Here is a 23297-nt window from a genome sequence, read left to right as displayed (position 1 = left end):
GGCTCCCGGGGAGGTGGGAGGGCGCATGTGAATCTGCAGCGTCTCATGCCACAAACAGATGTACACTGGGTAAGTGACATTTTCCATTCGATGGCATGTGTAGCTGCAGATACACATGCTGTGCATAGACTAATAAGCAGTAATCTCCCCAAAAAAGCGGTGGCTTAGCCTGTAGGAGTTGAAGTTGCTTGAAATAATGTTCGTAATACAGCCTGTCCTACTGTGGCTTGTTGTGTTAACACATCTACACAGTAATGTTTTGTAAATGTATGAGGCGTAGACCATGTGGCTGCCTTACAAATTTCTGTCATAGGTATATTTCCTAGAAAAGCCATTGTGGCGCCTTTTTTCCTAGTGGAATGCGCTCTTGGTGTAATAGGTAGATCTCTTTTTGCTTTAATATAGCAAGTTTGAATACACTTCACTATCCATCTGGCAATGCCTTGCTTGGATATAGGATTTCCTGCATGAGGTTTTTGGAAGGCTACAAACAATTGTTTTGCGAAACTGTTTTGTTCTGTCAATGTAATACATTAGTGCTCTTTTTATGTCTAATGTATGTAAGGCTCTTTCGGCTACTGAGTCTGGTTGTGGAAAGAAGACTGGGAGTTCCACTATTTGGTTTAGGTGGAATGGTGATATAACCTTTGGTAAGGATTTGTACGGAGAACCACTTTATGTGTATGTATTTGTATAAAGGGTTCTTGTATAGTAAATGCTTATATCTCACTTACTCTTCCAAGTGATGTGATAACTTGGAAGGTAGCCTTTCTCATAGCTAAGTATTGCATTTCACAAGAGTGCATGGGTTCAAATGGTGGTCCCATGAGTCATGTTAATACAATATTAAGGTTCCACGAAGGTACTGGAGGTGTTCTCAGGGGTATGATTCTTTTTAATCTCTCCATAAATGCTTTGATGACTGGGATTCTAAAAAGCGATGTTGAATGTGTAATCTGCAGATAAGCAGATATTGCTGTGAGATGTATTTTAATAGAAGAGAATGCTAGTTTAGACTTTTGTAAGTGTAATAAGTAACTTACAATGTCTTTTGCGGAAGCATGTAGTGTTTGAATTTGATTATTGTGGCAGTGGTAAACAAATCTTTTCCATTTGTTTGCATAACAATGGGTTGTAGTAGGTTTCCTAGCTTGTTTAATGACCTCCATACATTCTTGTGTAAGGTCTAAGTTTCCGAATTCTAAGTCTTCAGGAGCCAGATTGCTAGATTGAGCGATGCTGGATTCGGGTGTCTGATCTGTTTGTGTTGAGTTAACAGATCTGGCTTGTTTGGTAATTTGACGTGAGGTACTACTGATAGGTCCAGCAGTGTTGTGTACCACGGTTGGCGAGCCCAGGTTGGAGCTATGAGTATTAGTTTGAGTCTGTTTTGACTTAGTTTGTTTACCAGATAAGGAAGGAGTGGGAGAGGGGGAAAAGCGTAAGCAAATATCCCTGACCAACTGATCCATAACGCATTGCCCTTGGACTGAGGGTGTGGGTACCTGGGCGCGAAGTTTTGGCATTTTGCATTTTCTTTTGTTGCAAATAGGTCTATCTTTGGTGTTCCCCAGCGTAGAAAGTAATCTTGTAGGATCTGGGGATGAATTGCCCATTCGTGTGTTTGTGATATTGACTGAGATTGTCGGCTAACTGGTTTTGAATGCCTGGGATATATTGTGCTATTAGGCGAATGTGATTGTGCATTGCCCAATGCCAATTTTTTTGTGCTAAGAGGCACAGTTGTGACAAGTGTGTCCCTCCTTGTTTGTTGAGGTAATACATTGTCGTCATGTTGTCGGTTTTGACAAGAATGTGTTTGTGGGCTATCAGTGGTTGAAATGCTTTTAATGCTAGAAACACTGCCAACAGTTCTAAATGATTTATGTGCAGTTGTTGTTGTTGATTGTTCCATTGTCCCTTTATGCTGTGCTGGTTGAGGTGTGCTCCCCACCCCATCATGGAAGCATCTGTTGTGATCACGTCTTGAGGCACTGGGTCTTGGAATGGCTGCCCTTGGTTTAAATATATAGGGTTCCACCATTGAAGCAAGAAGTGTGTCTGGCGGTCTACCAACACTAGATCTTGGAGTTGACCCTGTGCTTGTGTCCATTGTTTTGTTAGGCACTGTTTTGAGGGCTGCATGTGTAATCTTGCATTTGGGACAATGGCTATGCATGAAGACATCATGCCTAGAAGTTTCATTACAAACCTCACTTGGTAGTGTTGGTTTGGCTCCATGTTTAATGCTATAGTTTGGAACGCTTGTACTCTTTGTGGACTTGGAGTGGCAATCGCTTTTTGTGTGTTGAGTGTTGCTCCCAAGTATTGTTGTATCTGGGATGGCTGCAGATGTGATTTTTGTTAATTTATAGAAAACCCTAGTTTGTGTAGAGTTTCTATAACGTATTGCTTGTGAAGAAGACACTGTTGTTGAGTGCTGTTTTTTTATTAATCAATCGTCTAAGTATGGGAATACGTGCATGTGCTGTCTCCTTATATGAGCGGCTACTACTGCAAGGCATTTTGTGAATACCCTTGGGGCTGTTATCCCGAACGGTAACACCTTGAATTGATAATGCACGCCGTGTATTACAAACCTTAAGTATTTTCTGTGCGAAGGATGTATGGGTATGTGAAAATATGCATCCTTGAGATCCAACGTTGACATGTAGTCCTGTTTTTTGAGCAAGGGAATCACGTCTTGAAGTTTTACCATGTGGAAGTGATCTGATTTGATGTAGAGATTTAGCGTTCTGAGGTCTAATATGGGTCTCAACGTTTTTTCCTTCTTTGGAATTAGGAAATATAGTGAGTAGACCCCTGTTCCTTTTGATGGTTGGGTACTAATTCTATTGCTTGTTTTTGTAACAATGCTTGGACTTCTAGTTGTAACATGTCTAAGTGTTGTTTGGACATATTGTGTGCTCTTGGGGGCACATCTGGTGGGAACTTTATGAATTCTATGCAATAACCATGTTGGATAATGGCTAGGACCCATGCGTCTGTAGTTATGTTTGTCCAGTTTTTGTAGTATGCAGTAAGTCTCCCCCCCACTGGTGTTAAGGGTTGGGGGGTTTGTGACGTTGAAGTCACTGTTTGGTTTGACTTGTTTTAGGGCTTTGGAATTTTCCCCTAGCTCTTGGGAATTGTCCACCCCTGTATGAGCCTCGAAACCCTCCTCTCTGGTATTGCCCCTGATAGGTGGGTCTGGTTTGTGAGGTGGAAGGCTCTGGTGTTTGAGTACGAAACCCCCATCTAAATTGTGGCTTTCTAAAAGTGCCTCTGCTTTGTGGGGAGTAGAGCGCCCACGGCTTTGGCCGTGTCTGTGTCCTTTTTTAATTTCTCAATTGCTGTGTCCACTTCCGGCCCAAACAATTGTTCCTGGTTAAAAGGCATGTTTAACATAGCTTGCTGAATTTCAGGTTTGAACCCTGAGCTCCGTAACCATGCATGCCTGCGAATGGTTACCGCAGTGTTGACTGTCCGTGCTGCTGTGTCTGCCGAGTCCAATGCGGCTCTTATTTGGTTGTTGGAAATTACTTGTCCTTCAACAATCTGTTGGGCACGTTTCTGGTGTTCTTTGGGCAAGTGCTGTATAATGTGTTGCATCTCGTCCCAGTGTGCCCTATCTTAGCGAGCCAGTAGGGCCTGCGAGTTTGCGATCTGCCATCGATTGGCTGCCTGTGCTGCCACTTGTTTGCCCGCTGCAAACTTCCTACTCTCTTTGTCAGGCGGTGGTGCGTCTCCTGATGATTGAGAGTTTGCCCTCTTTCTTGCTGCTCCCACAACCACCGAATCTGGTGTCAGTTGCTGTGTTAGAAACACAAGTTCGTTGGGGGAGGTTTGTATTTTTTCTCCACCCTAGGTGTGATAGCCCTTCCCTTCACTGGGTCCTGGAAGAACTGTTTTGCGTGCTTGAGCATGCCTGGGAGCATTGGCAGACTTTGGTAGGAACTGTGGGTGGATGCCAAGGTGTTAAATAGGAAATCATCCTCTATTGGCTCCGAATGCATTGCTACATTGTGGAATGTAGCTGCCCTTGATAGTACCTGCATGTATGCAGTACTGTCCTCTGGAGGCGACGGCCTTGTTGGGTAACAATCAGGACTGTTGTCGTATACCGCTGCATCATATAAGTCCCATGCATCCGGGTCATCCCTGTATGTGTCGGTGACTGCATTGGGGGTGTTATTACCGGGGACAGCTGTGGTGTGAATGTAGTGGAGAAGGCTGTGGCTAAAACCTTGGTGGTGGTGTTTTATCTCTTGCCACCTTTGCCTGCATTTCTGATTCCTGAAATGCCAGCTTTCTTTTAATTTTAATTGGAAGAGTTTGTATTTTTCCAGTCTCTTTCTGGATATGCAGCCTCCTTTGGGTATGGTCTGGTTCCCCCATACTTATTTCCTGCTCAAATCTATGTTCATGCATTTGGCCGGAAAGTCCTTGCTCTTCCGAGTAAGAGCCTAATTTCGGCTCCGAGGCTGCTTTTTTCGGTGCCGAAGGTTTCGAAACAGTCTTTTTCGGTTCCGAAGTAACTTTCTTCACCTTGGGTGTGTCGAACTCTCGGTGCCGAGATCGTTCGGAGCCTGAATCTCGACCGGAGTCGGATGTCTTCGGCAGTTGTGTGGCCTTTTTCAGTGCCGATGTTTGGTCACCGTCTTTTCCCTGGGTTAGGCCATGGCCTGCTGGCGGTGGCATCCCCTTGGCCTTTACTATCTTGGTGTGAGTCTTGGACGGGGCAGTTTCACTCACAGTTTTCAGCATTGTCGCCGGTTGCTCACTTTCGGAGTTGTCCGAGTACGTTTCCTGGATGGAGATTCTTTCCTCCTCTTCGACGTCAATCTGTTCTCTTGGTGTCAACGCCATTTGTAGTCTTCTGGCTCTTCGATCACGTAGGGTCTTTTTCGATCGAAATGCCCAACAGGCCTCGCAAGTATCCTCCCTGTGTTCCGGTGATAGACCCAGATTACAGACCAAGTGTTGGTCTGTATAAGGATACTTTGCGTGGCAATTCGGACAGAAGCGGAAGGGGTCCGGTCCATTAGTTTCGATGAGGGACGCGGTCGGGCTGACCAGGCCCCGCTAAGCAGTGGAAGCCCCGAAGGGCAGCCGGAGCGCTTTATTATCGGTGTCGATATACTAACACTAAACCGGTACCGAGCGGAACAATACCGTCAAATTTTTGATGTTTATCTAACTTTCCCGATTCGAAATACGGAGCGAAGAGGAACACGTCGGAACCCGATGGCGGAAAGAAAACAATCTAAGATGGAGTCGACACCCATGCGCAATGAAGACGAAATGGGAGGAGTCCCTCGGTCTCGTGATTCGTAAAGACTTCTTCGAAGAAAAACAACTTGTAACACTCCGAGCCCAACACTAGATGGCAGGATAATGCACAGAATGTGTATCTGCAGCTACACATGCCATCAAACACATATATATATATATATATATATGGAAATTGTCACTTACCCAGTGTACATCTGTTCGTGGCATGAGACGCTGCAGATTCACATGCTGTGCATATCCCGCCATCTAGTGTTGGGCTCGGAGTGTTACAAGTTATTTTTCTTCAAAGAAGTCTTTTCGGGTCACGAGACCGAGGGACTCCTCCCATTTCGGCTTCATTGCACATGGGCGTCGACTCCATCTTAGATTGTTTTCCTCGCAGAGGGTGAGGTAGGAGTTGTGTATATAGTAATAGTGCCCATGCAATGGAGTAAGTATGTATGTATATAATGTGATTAAAAGTCTTATATTTATAAATTTACAAATGTAGAAGTTTAACTTCAATCAACTTATAACGGCTACAGGCTCTTAGGGCAGGTGGGAGGGCGCATGTGAATCTGCAGCGTCTCATGCCACGAACAGATGTACACTGGGGGTAAGTGACATTTTCCGTTCAATGGCATGTGTAGCTGCAGATACACATGCTGTGCATAGACTAGTAAGCAGTTATCTCCCCAAAAGCGGTGGTTTAGCCTGTAGGAGTTGAAGTTGTCTGAAATAATGCTCTTAGTACTGCTTGTCCTACTGTGGCTTGTTGTGTTGTTAACACATCCACGCAGTAATGTTTAGTGAATGTATGAGGCGTAGACCATGTGGCTGCCTTACAGATTTCTGTCATTGGTATATTTCCTAGAAAGGCCATTGTGGCACCCTTCTTTCTAGTGGAGTGTGCCTTTGGTTTGATAGGCAGTTCTCTTTCCGCTTTAACGTAACAGGTTTGAATACATTTAACTATCCATCTGGCAATGCCTTGTTTCGATATTGGGTTCCCTGTATGAGGTTTTTGGTAAGCTACAAACAATTGGTTTGTTTTGCGAAACTGTTTGGTTCTATCAATGTAGTACATTAGAGCTCTTTTTATGTCTAATGTATGTAATGCTCTTTCAGCTACAGAGTCTGGTTGTGGAAAAAAACACTGGGAGTTCCAGAGTTTGGTTTAAGTGGAACGGTGATATAACTTTTGGCAAAAATTTGGGATTTATGCGTAGAACCACTTTATGTTTGTGTAATTTGTATAAAGGGTTCCTGAATGGTAAAGGCTTGTATTTCACTTACTCTTCTGAGAGATGTGATAGCTATTAGGAAGGCTACTTTCCAAGTTAAGTATTGCATTTCACAAGAGTGCATGGGTTCGAATGGTGGACCCATGAGTCGCGTTAATACAATGTTGAGGTTCCACGAAGGAACTGGTGGTGTTCTTGGTGGAATGATCCTTTTTAGACCCTCCATAAATGCTTTTATGACTGGGATTCTAAATAGTGAAGTTGAATGTGTAATTTGCAGATAGGCAGAAATTGCTGTGAGATGTATTTTAATGGATGAAAAAGCTAATTTAGACTTTTGTAAGTGTAGTAAGTAGCTTACAATGTTTTTCGCGGACACGTGTAATGGTTGAATTTGATTATTATGACAGTAATAAACAAATCGTTTCCATTTATTTGTGTAGCAATGTCTTGTAGTAGGTTTTCTAGCCTGTTTGATGACCTCCATACATTCTTGTGTAAGGTCTAGATGTCCGAATTCTAAGACTTCAGTAGCCAGATTGCTAGATTGAGCGATGCTGGATTCGGTTGTCTGATCTGTTGTTTGTGTTGAGTTAACAGATCTGGTCTGTTTGGTAGTTTGATATGAGGCACTACTGACAGGTCTAGTAGTGTTGTGTACCAAGGTTGTCGTGCCCAAGTTGGTGCCATTAGTATTAGTTTGAGTTTGTTTTGACTCAATTTGTTTACTAGATACGGAAGGAGTGGGAGAGGGGGAAAAGCATAAGCAAATATCCCTGACCAACTTATCCATAACGCATTGCCCTTGGAGTGAGGCTGTGGGTACCTGGATGTGAAGTTTTCGCATTTTGCGTTTTCTTTTGTTGCGAATAGGTCTATTTGCGGTGTTCCCCAGTTTTGGAAGTAGGTTTGTAGTATCTGGGGATGAATCTCCCATTCGTGGATCTGTTGGTGATCTCAACTGAGATTGTCGGCCAACTGGTTTTGAATTCCTGGGATGTATTGCGCTATTAGGCGAATGTGATTGTGAATCGCCCAATGCAAAATCTTCTGTGCTAAGAGACACAGTTGTGATGAGTGTGTGCCTCCCTGTTTCTTTAAGTAATACATTGTTGTCATGTTGTCTGTTTTGACAAGAATGTGTTTGTGGGCTATTAGAGGTTGAAATGCTTTCAACGCTAGAAACACTGCTAGTAGTTCTAGCTGATTTATGTGAAGTTGTTTCTACTGAGTGTCCCATTGTCCCTGGATGGTGTGTTGGTTGAGGTGTGCTCCCCACCCTACCATGGAAGCATCTGTTGTGATCACGTATTGAGGCACTGGGTCCTGGAAAGGCCGCCCTTGATTTAAATTGATATGATTCCACCATTGTAGCGAGGTGTGTGTTTGGCGGTCTACCAACACTAGATCTTGTAGTTGACCCTGTGCTTGTGTCCATTGTGTTGCTAGGCACTGTTGCAAGGGCCGCATGTGTAATCTTGTGTTTGGGACCATGGCTATGCATGAGGACATCATGCCTAGTAGTTTCATCACTAATTTTACTTGATACTTCTGGTTTGGGTGCATGCTCTGTATTACGTTTTGGAATGCTTGTACCCTTTGTGGACTTGGAGTGGCAATCCCTTTTTTTGTGTTGATTGTTGCTCCTAAGTATTGTTGTATTTGACACAGCTGTAGGTGTGATTTTTGGTAGTTTAGTGAGAAACCTAGTTTGTGAAGGGTTTCTAGGACGTATTTTGTGTGTTGAAAACACTGTTCTTGAGTGTTGGTTTTGATTAACCAATCGTCCAGATACGGGAATACGTGTATGTGCTGTCTTCTGATATGTGCCGCTACTACTGCAAGGCATTTTGTAAATACCCTTGGTGCTGTTGTTATCCCGAATGGTAACACTTTGAACTGGTAATGTACTCCTTGGATTACAAACCTTAAGTATTTCCTGTGTGAAGGATGTATGGGTGTATGGAAATACGCATCCTTGAGGTCTAAAGTTGACATGTAGTCTTGTTTGAGCAAGGGGATTACGTCTTGAAGTGTCACCATGTGAAAGTGATCTGATTTGAAGTAAAGATTTAGTGTTCTGAGATCTAAGATGGGTCTCAGAGTTTTGTCCTTTTTGGGTATTAGAAAATACAGGGAATAAACACCTGTTCCTTTTTGATGGTTGGGTACAATTTCTATTGCGTCTTTTTGTAACAACGCTTGAACTTCTATTTGTAATAGATCTAAGTGCTGTTTGGACATGTTGTGTTCTTGGAAGCACATTTGGTGGTAAATGTAGGAATTCTATGCAATAACCATGTTGGATAATGGCTAGGACCCACGAGTCTGTTATTTCCTACCAATTCTGGTAATAATCTGTGAGTCTCCCCCCCCACTGGTGTTATGTGTTGGGGATTTGTGACAGTGAAGGCACTGTTTAGTTTGAGTTTTAGGGAACTGTCCGCCTCTATTGTCCCCGAAAGCCTCCTCTTTGATACTGGCCCTGGTATGTGGGTCTGGTTTGTGAGGTTGAGGGTTCTGTGCTTTGGGCCCGAAACCCCCCTCTAAATTGTGTTTTCCGAAATGTGCCTCTGCCCTGTCGGGAGTAGAGCGCGCCCATGGCTTTGGCCGGATCTGTGTCCTTTTTAAAGTTTCTCGATAGCAGTGTCCACTTCCGGCCCAAACAACTGCTGTCCATTAAAAGGCATATTCAGCACTGCCTGTTTAATTTCTGGCTTGAATCTTGAGGTGCATAGCCATGCGTGTCTCGGTATGGTGACCGCTGTATTTACAGTTCTTGCAGCTGTGTCTGCTGCATCCATTGCCGACCGTATCTGGTTATTAGAGATATTCTGGCCTTCTTCCACCACTTGTTGTGCCCGCTTCTGGAGCTCTTTGGGTAGATGCTCTATGAAGTGTTGCATTTCATTCCAATGAGCTCTATCATATCTGGATAGCAAGGCCTGTGAATTGGCAATGCGCCATTGGTTGGCTGCTTGTGCCACAACCCTTTTCCACGCTGCGTCGAACTTGCGACTTTCCTTGTCGGGTGGTGGTGCATCTCCAGAGGTGTGTGAGTTTGCCCTTTTGCGAGCTGCACCTACTACCACCGAGTCCGGTGTCAATTGCTGCGTGATGTACACAGGGTCTGTTGGTGGAGGTTTGTACTTTTTCTCCACCCTTGGAGTGATGGCCCTGCCTTTCACAGCCTCTTGAAATACTTGCTTTGAGTGTTTCAGCATTCCCGGTAACATAGGCAGACTCTGGTACTGACTATGTGTGGATGGCAGAGTATTAAACAAAAAGTCATCTTCAATTGGTTCTGCGTGCAGGGCGACATTGTGAAATGCAGCTGCTCTGGACACCACCTGTGTGTAAGTAGTACTGTCCTCAGGTGGTGATTGTCTCGCTGGGTAACAGTCGGGGCTGTTATCTGATACTGGCGCATCATAAAGATCCCATGCATCAGGATCATCTTGGCTCATCCGTGTGTGCGTTGGACTGCATCATTGGTGGAGTGGCCACTGGTGATGGTTGTGGTGAGCGATGTGGTGATGGTGGCGGAGTTACTTGTTTTGCCACCTTTGCTTGTGGCGGTTTGTCTTTCTCTTGGAAAGCAAGTTTCCTTTTCATTCGGATTGGAGGGAGAGTTCTGATTTTCCCTGTCTCCTTTTGAATGTGGAGCCTTCTCTGTGTGTAATCGGGCTCCCCTGCCTCCAGCTCCTGTCCAAATTTGTGTCCTTGCATTTGTGAGGACAGGCCCTGTGTTCCTCAGTGTAGGAACTTGGTTTCGGCTCCGAAGCCGGATGTTTCGGTATCAAAACTTTTTCAACCGTCTTTTTCGGCTCTGAAGACACTTTTTTGGCTTTCGGTGTTCCGATATCTCGGTGCTGACTCGTTTCGGTGCCGGTCTCTAGGTGTCGAGATTGCTCTGACCCGGTGTCGAGTCTGTTCTGTGCCGGTATCTCGACCGGAGTCGGATGACTTCGACACATGTGTGCCCTTTTTCGGTGCCGATGGCCGGTCACCTAATTTTCGGGTTAAGCCATGGCCTGTCGGCAGTGGCGTCCCCTGGGCTTTAATGTATTTTCCGTGAGTTTTGGCCAGGGGTGTTTTACTCACGGTTTTCGCCGTCTGTTCGGTTTCGGCCTCGTCCAGGTCCGAATCCACGATGGAGAAGGTTTCTTCTTCCTCCAAGTCTTGGTGTCCTGCCGGCGCCGACGCCATTTGAAGTCTTCTTCCTCTCCGGTCTCTAAGCGTTTTCCTCGACCAAAACGCTCGACAGGCCTCGCAAGTATCCTCTTTCTGTTCGCTCAACTGGCTATTGGCTAAGTAAAGGTCATTTTCTGGTACACTAACCTGTAGCCAAACTGAATAAATGGGGCATTCCATTAGCAGTGAATATGTAGTAAAATACACAAGTACACATTATAAGGCTATTGCAAGCGATCAAGAAATACTGTGATCCGAAAGACTCATCCTCCTCATGTGGAGGCATTCTAAAACTCACAGAACTCTGAAGAGGCTTGCAAAGTCCTTTTTAATGTACACTTGTGTGCACCGTGCTCCTTACAGCAGATGGTGCTCATACAAAACTTGGGACTCAGTGGTAGCTATGACTCATTAAATAAGTCAGGACCATTTAGAGAGCTGAACGTTTCATAATGTTTTTTTTTTAGGCCTATGCAATATTGGCAAATCTAAAACTACAAGTTCTAGAATGCATAGGCAAGTTTGTTTAAAAGCCTGTACCAGTTAAAAGTGCCATATGATGGGAAGGTATTTGGCATCTCACTGTTGTTCATGGTATTTTTCCCTTTGTGGGCTTAGCAAGAAAAATAGGCAAATCAATATCTCGATTAGCTTACCAAAAGTTCCAAAAAATAATATATTTATAAATAAATAAGAAAGCAGACTTGCCTACACAGTCAGTGGTGTGCCAAGTAGTTCAGTGAAGGGAGATGAGTTTTGTGCCTGCAAACACCACTAAATCAATTTCCTCATTTCCACCTAGAGCACAGTGTCATTTTGGTAAATGACAGGGTGGAGACCAAGGACTAGTAGCAAGGCTGGGTCAAAAAAAGTGAATTTCCCCACTTTAATTTGCATAGAAAGCTGCTAATAAAGATCCAAAAAACACGGCTGGACAAAGTTAGGTCAAACTTTGCTTGAAATCAGACCTGTAATCAAGATGTGCCCTTGCTTGTTTTTCTATAACTCCATTCGGTAGTTTTACAGGAGTGTTACAAAAGTGATTTTTACAGGCCTCAAATTGAGCTGACCAGCCAAACTTAGGAAGATAAAGACATCTGCACCATTAGTCCACAAATCCATATTCTTGACCAATAAGTATAAACAAATTTTAAAAAGTTTAAGTAAATCTGACTAGACAAGGGAGTTTTTCCACTGGTCTCATTTTAGGACCATGACCCTGAAGGCCACTACTCACAGCTGTTTGGGTGCAGGGCTTACCCAAAGGCCAGGCCCTGTGACTAACTATTACTACACGTCATGGCAGCTTCTGGCAGGTTGGTTGAATGGGCAAACCCCAATTTGCACAGAAAGTTCATGAGCATGAGGGCAAGGTGTACCTTCATAGAATTCAGATACAGTACAAAACAGAATAAAAAAAAAAAAAGAAAATCATTAAAAAAGAAGTTCTGGTTAGTTTTGGTTATAATACCTTAATGCATAGTTAAAACAAACATTTGCAATGCAATCAGTCTTGCATTTTCTCCAGTTAGAGCTATTGGTGTTGTAAATGCCTAACTGGACTTTTACTTTTCTTTTCCAGTTTATTTTTCAAGAAAACATTAGTTGACAAAAGTAAACCAATTCAAAGCACCATGGCCGCCATCAGCGCGTAGGAGCGACACAAAAAGAAAAAAGTCGCTCACAGTCAAACATATCGGCAGTCAGGCAATTATCCATGTAACCGGGTCAGACTGCAAAAGGAGGGACAAACAAAGCATTTACCAATGATAACAAAGGATTTTTGAAAAGCAAGCCTGTGAATGAGTGAAAGTTATGGGCGTGAGGTGGGTGTGGTTAAAAGCCCACATTACTTACCACAGGTCAAAGCGCTCAACCTAAAAATGTAGAAAGACTTCAGCAAAAAAGGTATAGGGGACAGAAAAGGACAGACGGAGAAAGGAGCATAGAGAAGTAGACAGAAGCACATAAAGAGAGGGCTAATTATAGGGAGCGAGGAAAAGAGCAACAAAAAAAAAAAGACACACTGGGAAAACAGGTGAGGTGCAGTAGAGAAAGAAAAGTAACTGCTTAAGCAGGGAAAGGGGTGGAGAAAGGCTGGAGGGGCGATCCAAAAGGGAAAGGTATGGGGGAAAAAGATGGAGAACTATTGGTAGTGGAAATTCAATATGAGAGAGGAGAATGATAGAGCCGAGAGAGGCGAGTGAGAGTGGTGGGGAGGCTAAGAAAACAGTTGGTTCAGTTTAGGGTCTCCAAAGCAGGTACTCCATCGACCCAGGATCTAAGAGCATGTTACAACTCTCTGCTTGATACATAACATTCAGCACTTCTCCAAAATCTAATTACAGTAAGAGATGCCTGTCACATGCAGTGCATGAGTGTCTGTCCACATGTTGCAAACAGTGCAATCTCTCCTGTCTGCCTACACTATGCACAAGGTAAAAACATAAGTCTCTTAACAATTCCAATCAAAGGCACTCAGCACAGAGCTCTATCTTCTCCTAGTGTGCATGTCTGACTAAGCCCAGGGTGTAACCTGTTCACTGCCTACTTCGGTCCAATTTACCTGCCAATAATAACAGTGTGCATAGTGCAGTGTTTCCTTCCTGTGTGCCTGTCAACGCCAAGCAATACAGTGCAAGCTGTGAAGCCTATGCTGCTTTTCATTGTGCCTGTCCACGTTAAGGACATGGTGAAAACAGTCCAGTGCCTCCTCCGTTTCTGTGTGTCTACCTGTACTAAGAACACAATACAAGCAGTGAAGAGATTGTGGTCAGCGCTTTTCCCCCTCTGTGTCTTCCCAGTCTTTACAGTCTGTTAGCTTACACTGAGCACCATACAATAGTCCAGTGTCTCTGCCTGTGATGCGGCATCCCACACTAAACACACTGTACAAACAGGCAGCGTTTCCCCTCGCACTGTCTTGCATCACTAACCATGAGACAGACAGAGCACTATTTACAACCTGCTGGACTACACTAAGCACATGAAACACATTCAGCGTGTGCCGTTTTAGCTGGCCAATCAAATGCGAATAATTTAATGAAACATACAAAAAGTACAATGTTTACAGTCTGGCAATTCTAAAAGACACAAAAGGAAAAATGAAAACTAAAACAGTTGACATAAGCGAGCCGATTCAAAGCGCCACAGCCGCCAGGAGCGTGTTCGTAAAGGAGACACACAAAAGGAAAAAGAAGTTCGCACGCAGTCAAACATATTGGCAAATCTGCAATTATCCATGTAAAGGCGGTAACCAAACCACTATAATGAGACACTAACAAAGCATTTACCAACGATTAAGGATTTTTAAAAGGCAAACCCAAGAACGAGTGATAGTGATGGGCGTGAGGTGGGCGTGGTTAAAAGCCCACATAGATACCAAGACGTTGGAAAAGCAGCGCTTGCACGCTGCTATGGTTACAAATTAAAATTGGAAAAAAAAAAAAAACTCAAATTCTTAAGTTGTGGTTAGGACCAAAATCCATATCTGGCAAAACATACATGTACACCATAACTCACTTCAAATGTAATGCTTAGGTCTTTTTAGTTTTTACACCAAAAAGTGAGATGAAAGCACAAGAATTAAATAGTGCATATTCAAACAAATACAGGGAGTGCAGAATTATTAGGCAAATGAGTATTTTGACCACATCATCCTCTTTATGCATGTTGTCTTACTCCAAGCTGTATAGGCTCGAAAGCCTACTACCAATTAAGCATATTAGGTGATGTGCATCTCTGTAATGAGAAGGGGTGTGGTCTAATGACATCAACACCCTATATCAGGTGTGCATAATTATTAGGCAACTTCCTTTCCTTTGGCAAAATGGGTCAAAAAAAGGACTTGACAGGCTCAGAAAAGTCAAAAATAGTGAGATATCTTGCAGAGGGATGCAGCACTCTTAAAATTGCAAAGCTTCTGAAGCGTGATCATCGAACAGTCAAGCGTTTCATTCAAAATAGTCAACAGGGTCGCAAGAAGCGTGTGGAAAAACCAAGGCGCAAAATAACTGCCCATGAACTGAGAAAAGTCAAGCGTGCAGCTGCCACGATGCCACTTGCCACCAGTTTGGCCATATTTCAGAGCTGCAACATCACTGGAGTGCCCAAAAGCACAAGGTGTGCAATACTCAGAGACATGGCCAAGGTAAGAAAGGCTGAAAGACGACCACCACTGAACAAGACACACAAGCTGAAACGTCAAGACTGGGCCACGAAATATCTCAAGACTGATTTTTCTAAGGTTTTATGGACTGATGAAATGAGAGTGAGTCTTGATGGGCCAGATGGATGGGCCCGTGGCTGGATTGGTAAAGGGCAGAGAGCTCCAGTCCGACTCAGACGCCAGCAAGGTGGAGGTGGAGTACTGGTTTGGGCTGGTATCATCAAAGATGAGCTTGTGGGGCCTTTTTGGGTTGAGGATGGAGTCAAGCTCAACTCCCAGTCCTACTGCCAGTTCCTGGAAGACACCTTCTTCAAGCAGTGGTACAGGAATAAGTCTGCATCCTTCAAGAAAAACATGATTCTCATGCAGGACAATGCTCCATCACACGCGTCCAAGTACTCCACAGCGTGGCTGGCAAGAAAGGGTATAAAAGAAGGAAATCTAATGACATGGCCTCCTTGTTCACCTGATCTGAACCCCATTGAGAACCTGTGGTCCATCATCAAATGTGAGATTTACAAGGAGGGAAAACAGTACACCTCTCTGAACAGTGTCTGGGAGGCTGTGGTTGCTGCTGTACGCATTGTTGATGGTGAACAGATCAAAACACTGACAGAATCCATGGATGGCAGGCTTTTGAGTGTCCTTGCAAAGAAAGGTGGCTATATTGGTCACTGATTTGTTTTTGTTTTGTTTTTGAATGTCAGAAATGTATATTTGTGAATGTTGAGATGTTATATTGGTTTCACTGGTAATAATAAATAATTGAAATGGGTATATATTTTTTTTTGTTAAGTTGCCTAATAATTATGCACAGTAATAGTCACCTGCACACACAGATATCCCCCTAACATAGCTAAAACTAAAACTAAAAACAAACTAAAAACTACTTCCCAAAATATTCAGCTTTGATATTAATGAGTTTTTTGGGTTCATTGAGAACATGGTTGTTGTTCAATAATAAAATTAATCCTCAAAAATACAACTTGCCTAATAATTCTGCACTCCCTGTAATACCACTATTCATGGTGGTCTCTTTCATAGATTTAAGAGTAATTCCATGTGTAATCTACAAGACTATTTACAACATTGGTAATTTAATATGTCACATCAAGGATGAGGTCACAAGTACTACACTAGGTGTGCGAGTTATGCTTTGCATTGTTGTGAGTTACGGGTTGCAGTCCCACTATTACTTGCAAATGTTAATGTTTTTTGAGAACGAAAAATACAGTCCAGAACACCACAGAAATAAATAGGATTTGCCAATGCCAAATGCAGATAATTTAGCTAAATAATCAATTACTCAACAATGCTCTAGCAGTAACAGTGATATATATTCTATTTGGCACTGATTTTTATTGAGGGGTATGAGAAGGAACTTTTTGGAGGTACACAGTCAAAACTAATGAGGGTGGCTGGGTACATGGGCACTTCAGTGACATAGGTTTGGTAAAGCCACGCATCTGGAATCCAGGCCTGCCCCTCCCTCCTGGTTTGAGGTGTTAGAAGTAGCAGTGGTGGGCTGGAGGGTGTAGCCTGAATAGGGCAGTGGTGTTGCCTCTGTTCTTGCCCTCATCCCCACCACTCGCAAAACAACTCCGTGCTTCCAATGGCAGGCTATAAATTATATTGCCTCTGAGGTTCAAATAACTGTTCAAACGTGAAGTATTCTGCTCTTCCTATGGGCCATCCTCACTGTTAATACAGATATTTAGATCCCTATTACAACATTGGCAAATGAAATCCAGGGCTTAATTGCAGTCATCATTTATTCGATCTGGTCAATATAGTTATCTTCCTAGTGTAAAACAGTAAAACATTTAAAAATAAAATAAAAAAACTGCAGACTATTTTACATTTATAGTTACAGCCTTTAAATATTTTTGAAAAGGCGGGTGCAGCTAGCGTTGATGATAATAAAGCTTCCAAATAATATTTGGGAGTGCTTTTTTGGATTATGTAATTTAGCACCAATTGTGATTATTTGGATTTAACTGCATTATACTTGGACGATAGTATGGATTCTTAATGAAAAATAAACCTTAAGCACAGGCAAACCTTTCCTACTGGTCCCACGTCTTCAATATTAGCTGTAAAGCCTCTGCCAGCCAATTTCAGATTTTAATTACAAAGGTTTCTGAAGGATGTTTCGATGCATTGGGAAAGTAAAAGCATGTGGGTGAACAGGTAAGTACCTCAAGAGCGCTATGGTAGTACTACGCTATATAGATTTTTCACTATTTGATCATTAATGAGTAAGAGAAGAACATCTTTGGTTCGTATGCCACACTTAATACTTTACAAGCAAGGACAATTTAGGAGGGGACCCAAACTATGAAAACAAAAGTACAATTAACAAGAAAAGCCCAAAAACAAAACAGTGAAATGCTTGAATTACTCTCTACTACTGGTGATTGCTCCACTCTGTATTCTAATCCAAAGTTTTCTGTTCTCTGTCCCTCAACAAACAGTAACCAGCCACATGGAACGGAGCCTTGGTTCTACTCCAAAGGTAACATTGCGTCACAAGCTGCTAAGCTACATCTACCATTAACAGGAGCACAAGCAACCCAAAGGCTAGTTTCATCTTTGATCATTCCTGTGGCACAATGAGCACATGCACCCATGGCTGGTATACCCATCACACACAGGTAGTGTAAGTGAGAAAAAAAAAAGCAATAGATGGGATGTATGAATTGATCTCAGCAACTTGTAATGACTTGAGCAACAATATAGATTAAAATGCAGCTCAGTCATTCTTGGATGGACCTGTTGAGCCTGCAAAGCAAGACCAAATGATTGGCTAGAAGCTTTTCAAACTACTAGGAAGTTATTGGCCTACGAAAGATTGATAAACATTTTAAAGCACCAACAGTGCTTTGACAACTAAACCAGTACTAACCCACGCATGGAGGGGCCTGAAAATAACATGATGCTTCTTATCACGATACATATTAAGGTCAAGACTTGGACGGGTGGAAGCGTGCAGGTTTCTCTGCTAGATAACAAAATTGTGATGCAACTAGATAGTCCGGTGTGGCTTGCCTTATTTCAGTTTTAACATGCAAGCAGAGAACTAGTGCATAAGATTATATATGTATACATACATTACATATGTATGTATACACATATACACACACGCAGTGTGGAGCACTGGACCTCCCCCCATAATCTTAAATTTAATATTACCAATTAAGAGCTAAAGCCCTTGCCGTAATTTTGGAAGAGTGAATTAATAGCAGACAAAGTCATGAGACACTCAAGTACACAGACTAGAAGGGACCTTTATGAAGTGATCTTGCTGTGGTAGCGGTTTTGCTGGTAAACGTGACAAAGAAAGAGGTAACAATACCTGACCACAGGATGTGAAACAGTTCATATTAATAATAATAAAAAAAAACATAACAGACATTTAGGATTATTGTCAGAGTTTGCCTATGTTACATCTCACATTAAATAAAAAAAAGCTGAAAGACTTTGCAATTTGTACACACATACCACACAACACAAAGAAAACTAAAACAAATGTGCTTGGACTAAGAAAGCTCAGGTTTCATACTTTCTTTTAGTAACACTGAAATTAGTTTGGATACCTGTTACACGCTGCTTACCTTTTCTCAAGTGACTCACACTACGTGTTGCCAAGATACTGATGAACGTTTCCTCGTCGGTACCCCATTTCTTTTCACCTGCATCGAACAATGCCTGTCGCAATTCAAGAAAATAACAAACCATGATGGCTAACTTTTGGCGTTGGTTACATCACATGTAGCAAAGACTCAGAACACATAGTTGTTCTTTATGGGTGTTGTGTTATTTATTTGTAGGCCTTATTGCTAATTTGTTGCTCAAATTCTCTTGTATTTTTATTTAGTCATAAAATTAATTTGAACTGTGACAGATGCATATATGTATTACGGAACGTAAATAAAACAGAACTGTCAGGCTTTTAATGAGAACCGAATGCTACATTAAATTGTACATTTTTAGATGAGGTACACTATGGCATGCTTTTGTTTAATTTAATGCAAATCATGTAAAGTAGTATAAAGTTAGTAAAGTAGAAAGTGTAGTAGAAGAGTGTTAGCAGAATAGTGTTACATATTTTTATTCATTTGGGACAATTTAACGTGGTGTTGAACTGTTAAGGCTGACAGACCTGTAGTTCATTTTTTGAGGCAGAACGTAGTTGTCACATGAATGCTGATGTAATGTTAGCTTATGTTATTTGTAGTGTAATCGTTAGTGGCTGTTAGCTTATAGGATGTAGCATGGTTGTTATTCTCTGTAAGTGTTTTTGGTTTAATCGCAGGTTTTATTAATTTTCAGGATATAGCCATTGCAAAGGAGTATTTAAAATTTAGTAGTGAAGTGTATGATGACGTGTCAATGTCGTTAATTTCAACATAAGTATAACTTTCCTCTTTTTCATAAAACTGCAACTTAAGGGCAGGAGTGGGATGGGAGTGTTGCAGAGGCATGTTAAGCAGGTTAAGGTGGGTAAAGAGTGGATATGGTAAGTTGGATAGAGTATCTAAGGTAGGGTTAAATCAGGTATGCAGGATAGGGAATGTATAGTAGAATATGATATGCAGGGCTAAAAAATATGTAGATTATGGTATGTTGAGTAGCATATGCAGAGTTGGCTAGGGTGCATGAAGTAGGGAAGTCTTGATTGCGTAGAGTAGTAATGGGAAGGGTTGTGTAAGGTATGTATTCCAGCATTAGGGCAGACAGTATATACACTATGTGGGATGTAGGGTAGGACTGGTCAGGGTATGTGGATGGATAGGGCTCTTAATGTACAGGAGAGTATGTATGAGTAGCAGCATGCGGTATGTAGTAAAAAGTACAGTAGGGGAATTGGTAACGAAGGGTATGTGGGGGGTGTAGGATAGAGAAAATAGGTTATGAAGAACATAACAGGATGGGTAGGGACTCCTAGTGAACGTTTGGTACGTTGGGACTAGCTACAGCTAACATGTCAATGGCTTTAGAGGGAATACCTAAAGCCACTTTGAGGATTGCATGTTGTGGCTATTTGAGGTATTGTCAGACCAAAAATAGTACAAGAAGTACAGAGTGTGCCCTTCGGATCGGAAAGGCATTGGCTTTCATGTTTTTTTGTTGTCCATTAAAACTATAGCATTTTATGGATGGGTACAAGACTGCACCCTCAAACCTAGGTTTTATGAAAAGGAGTCAGAAGCTGAAGGTTGTGTTTTAGCTGGTGAACTTTTAGACATGCACAGTAAACTGCTGCATAATATATACTTATGACAAAAGAGACAGTATTTGATACATCCAAGGTAAAACAAATGAACATGTAAGAGGGATTCATTATTAGGACTAACTCTTCATAACAGTCAATCTTCCAAAAGGCACATACTTCTAAAACATAAAAAGACAAATCACCAATAGAAGTGTTTTCTCAGCTAAGTAAATGCATAACAGCAGCTTTCAATTATAAGCTACACCTGCTGATCAACAAAAGCACTGCATAAACCCATCATCAAAACCTAGTAATAATAAAAATGGGACAATTAGACGGTCGGCAAACTGCCATGTCCCTGACAACCCATTCACAGAGTGGCAAACTAAGAGAAACATGCAAATGCTATTGGCTAGAGAGAGCGGATCCAAAGTCCTCTCTCTACCAGCCCTAATGTACAACAAGCACTGGCATAGCTAATATGTCTCACTTTTGAAACCTTATAAGTATTTAGCCATGCAGCACATTAAAACTTTATCAGAAATAAACTGCATTTGTGCATTTCTTCATACACTTGGCATCACTGTAATGGTCAGAACATCCCCTAGAAGGTACCAAAAAAAAAAAAGAATTGTAAGAAACATCGTCATGTAACCATATAGTCAGCCCCTAGAGGGCATAACCACATGAAGAGAAGGACAGAGCACTACAGTGTAACCATATATTCAGCACCTAGAGGGCATAATACAATACACATTTTCAGGCCTACTAGAATATTATTACAAACAAGGCCCTTAGAATATTAACTATGCCCCAACCTAGTGTGGTGACCCAGAAGAGCTGAAAAGAAGCACATTGTGCAGAACATTTTGGTAGTGGTCCCATTGTCCTAGGGCCACCACAGGATGAGTTATGGGCAAACGTGTTGTAAAAGGAATGCCCTGCAAAGCATTATGGGGCGAGTTTCCCTGTGTGCAGTGAATATTGTAGTATTTGTTCTATTGCTGTGCCAGGGAGAGCCACGTTGAGGTTTCCCCTCATCTTTTTTTCTATTTAAAACGGTTTAAGTTTGTATATTTTCAACTGCTGAACATAGGAAGAATTTTGGAATGGGACTGCTCATGTAAAGTGCTCCAATCGTCCGGTCGAGTTCACACTATATAAATAAAAAAGAATCCCCCTCCAGCTTGCAGTCTTTGTCAGTTGCAGACACCGCAAAGAAACAAGGAGATACCAGAGGAAGAAACAACATACCGCCACAAGCGCAAAGCATAAAGGCAAAAGAAAAAAAGTAGTGCACGGACACTAACTTTTATGGACGAGCGTGCAATAATCCATGTAACAGCGTCAGCCTCCAAAGCAGTAACAAAAATGCCTCAAGGCAGGACAAACCTAAAGCATCTACCCAAAAACAAACCAAAAGAATTTTGAAAGGCAGGCCAAGGAATGAATGAAAGTGATGGGCGTGTGTTGGGCGTAGTAAAAGCCCACAGATGTAGACTGCAGCATGTCGAGAGACAGCACATGTGTGCTGCCTAGGCTCAACCTAAAACCTGATGGCATGGTTGCCAGACATGAGTGGTTGGTAGCTAGACCTAATGAAACTGGCATCTCATTGAAAGAGCGAATTCTTTTGGACCAAATGCATTAACTCTTGTCCATTTAGGACCCCTATCATTTTGTGAGGTATTGGGGTCAGTGTTATTCTTCTTTGTGATCCATACTGTGTCTTATAGAAAAGCTTGGGTAATTGATTTCAGGACAACCACCTCATTTTCTTCACTTCCAGTTGTTGCCATTCATTTTTTCCTCTGACCCATTAACCAGCACTATCTACGTGAAATTCTCTCCTGATGGTTACCTTGAGTAATCAGGGTCGAAACACCATCGACATCGGGGGTCGGAACACCACTGACATCTGGAACAGTGTATTTCAGCTTTTCATTTATTACATGATATTTAGAAATCTTTTTGTATTATCAAGTTCATGTACTAAAATCTTACAAGCATTGCCTCTATGCTGTTTATTCTTACCATTTTCTTTTCTGTGTATCACATGTGCCGCTCAGGGGCACTTGTTCAAGAGCACTGTGTTCACTCCTTTTATTCACTGCACTTATTTTAGATAATTGTGGATGCTGGAATATCTTTTCATTCAATGATCTTTAAATACAATTGCAGTAATTTGCTTGCTGCTTCCATTTGTGTTTCTTTTTCATTAGATGTATTGAATTATGATTCTACGTTTCAACTAGGCCTACGAGCCCCCCCTATAGTCTGCTTTATTATAGTAGCGAGGCATACTTGTGTCACTCACCCAACACCAAGGTGGGGGACACAGCGCAAACTCTCCTGGACACACCATTCTTTGTTATTTCATCTATCATTCTTTTTATTTACTTCTTCGCCCAGCTTAAAACCAAAAAAGTAATAACCCGTACATTTGTCACAAATATTAGAATAAGCAGAAGATGAAAAAGCAAGATTTCATGGTGGAGGGTGTCTGCAAGAGACGCTTTCATGGCTTTTAGGGCTAAAAGCTACTGTTCTTCATTAAATGTTAACATAGCTGGATAACAGAAAAGCTATTACAGGGCTATTCATATTAAGACGTCAGAATAATCAGAAGAATATCGTTAGTTCATTGAAGGGTTCAACAGGTATATATTTTAGAACGGTTTTACTCAATGGTCAAGGAGCCGGCCCATGCACACACTTGCAGACCAGGGAAAACATTTTTATAAAGTTCATCGTATCCTTAGAGGAAACCAAAGGATAGATTTCCATAGAAGTGTAACTGGATGCATGTTGCGTAGTCCAAAAATCACCTGCACTACTGCATGTGGTATACGCTCTAATCGCGCAAATTGGCACTGCAGAAGTTGATCTTAATAAGCACTGCAATAATCCGAACTGAAATTCACCAATACTCCAATGATGATTTTGTGACTATCTCAGGTAAATAGCAAAGTATTGTTCTGAGCTTTCACAGCATACATCAGCAGTACTTACTCACTTTAACGATTTGAAGTGACAGACTCATGCTGCAATAATAAATGATGCTGAATAGTTTGACCCAAACAAACTGATTGGGAGGTGGGGTCCAATGGCAATAAACGGGTTTTAGAAGAATTATCTTTAAAGCCACTGAAACTCAGCCAGTGTGCAATTTTGAGGAGGCTTGTGATTAAGGTCCTCAAGT

At 42.1% G+C, this 23297-nt stretch overlaps 1 protein-coding gene across 1 annotated transcript in view; it reads right to left on the bottom strand.

Moving 5' to 3' along the window:
* ANXA5 (annexin A5) overlaps nt 1-23297 on the bottom strand; it is a 189006-nt gene that overhangs the window by 21543 nt on the left and 144166 nt on the right. Inside the window, exon 9 of the mRNA XM_069242561.1 lies at nt 18495-18588. Within this exon, the coding sequence (XP_069098662.1) occupies nt 18495-18588 (94 nt within the window). The remainder of the gene's footprint in view (nt 1-18494; nt 18589-23297) is intronic.

Source organism: Pleurodeles waltl, chromosome 1_2 (assembly GCF_031143425.1).
Source record: "Pleurodeles waltl isolate 20211129_DDA chromosome 1_2, aPleWal1.hap1.20221129, whole genome shotgun sequence".
Taxonomy (NCBI): domain Eukaryota; kingdom Metazoa; phylum Chordata; class Amphibia; order Caudata; family Salamandridae; genus Pleurodeles; species Pleurodeles waltl.
This window is presented reverse-complemented; position numbering and strand designations above follow the sequence as displayed.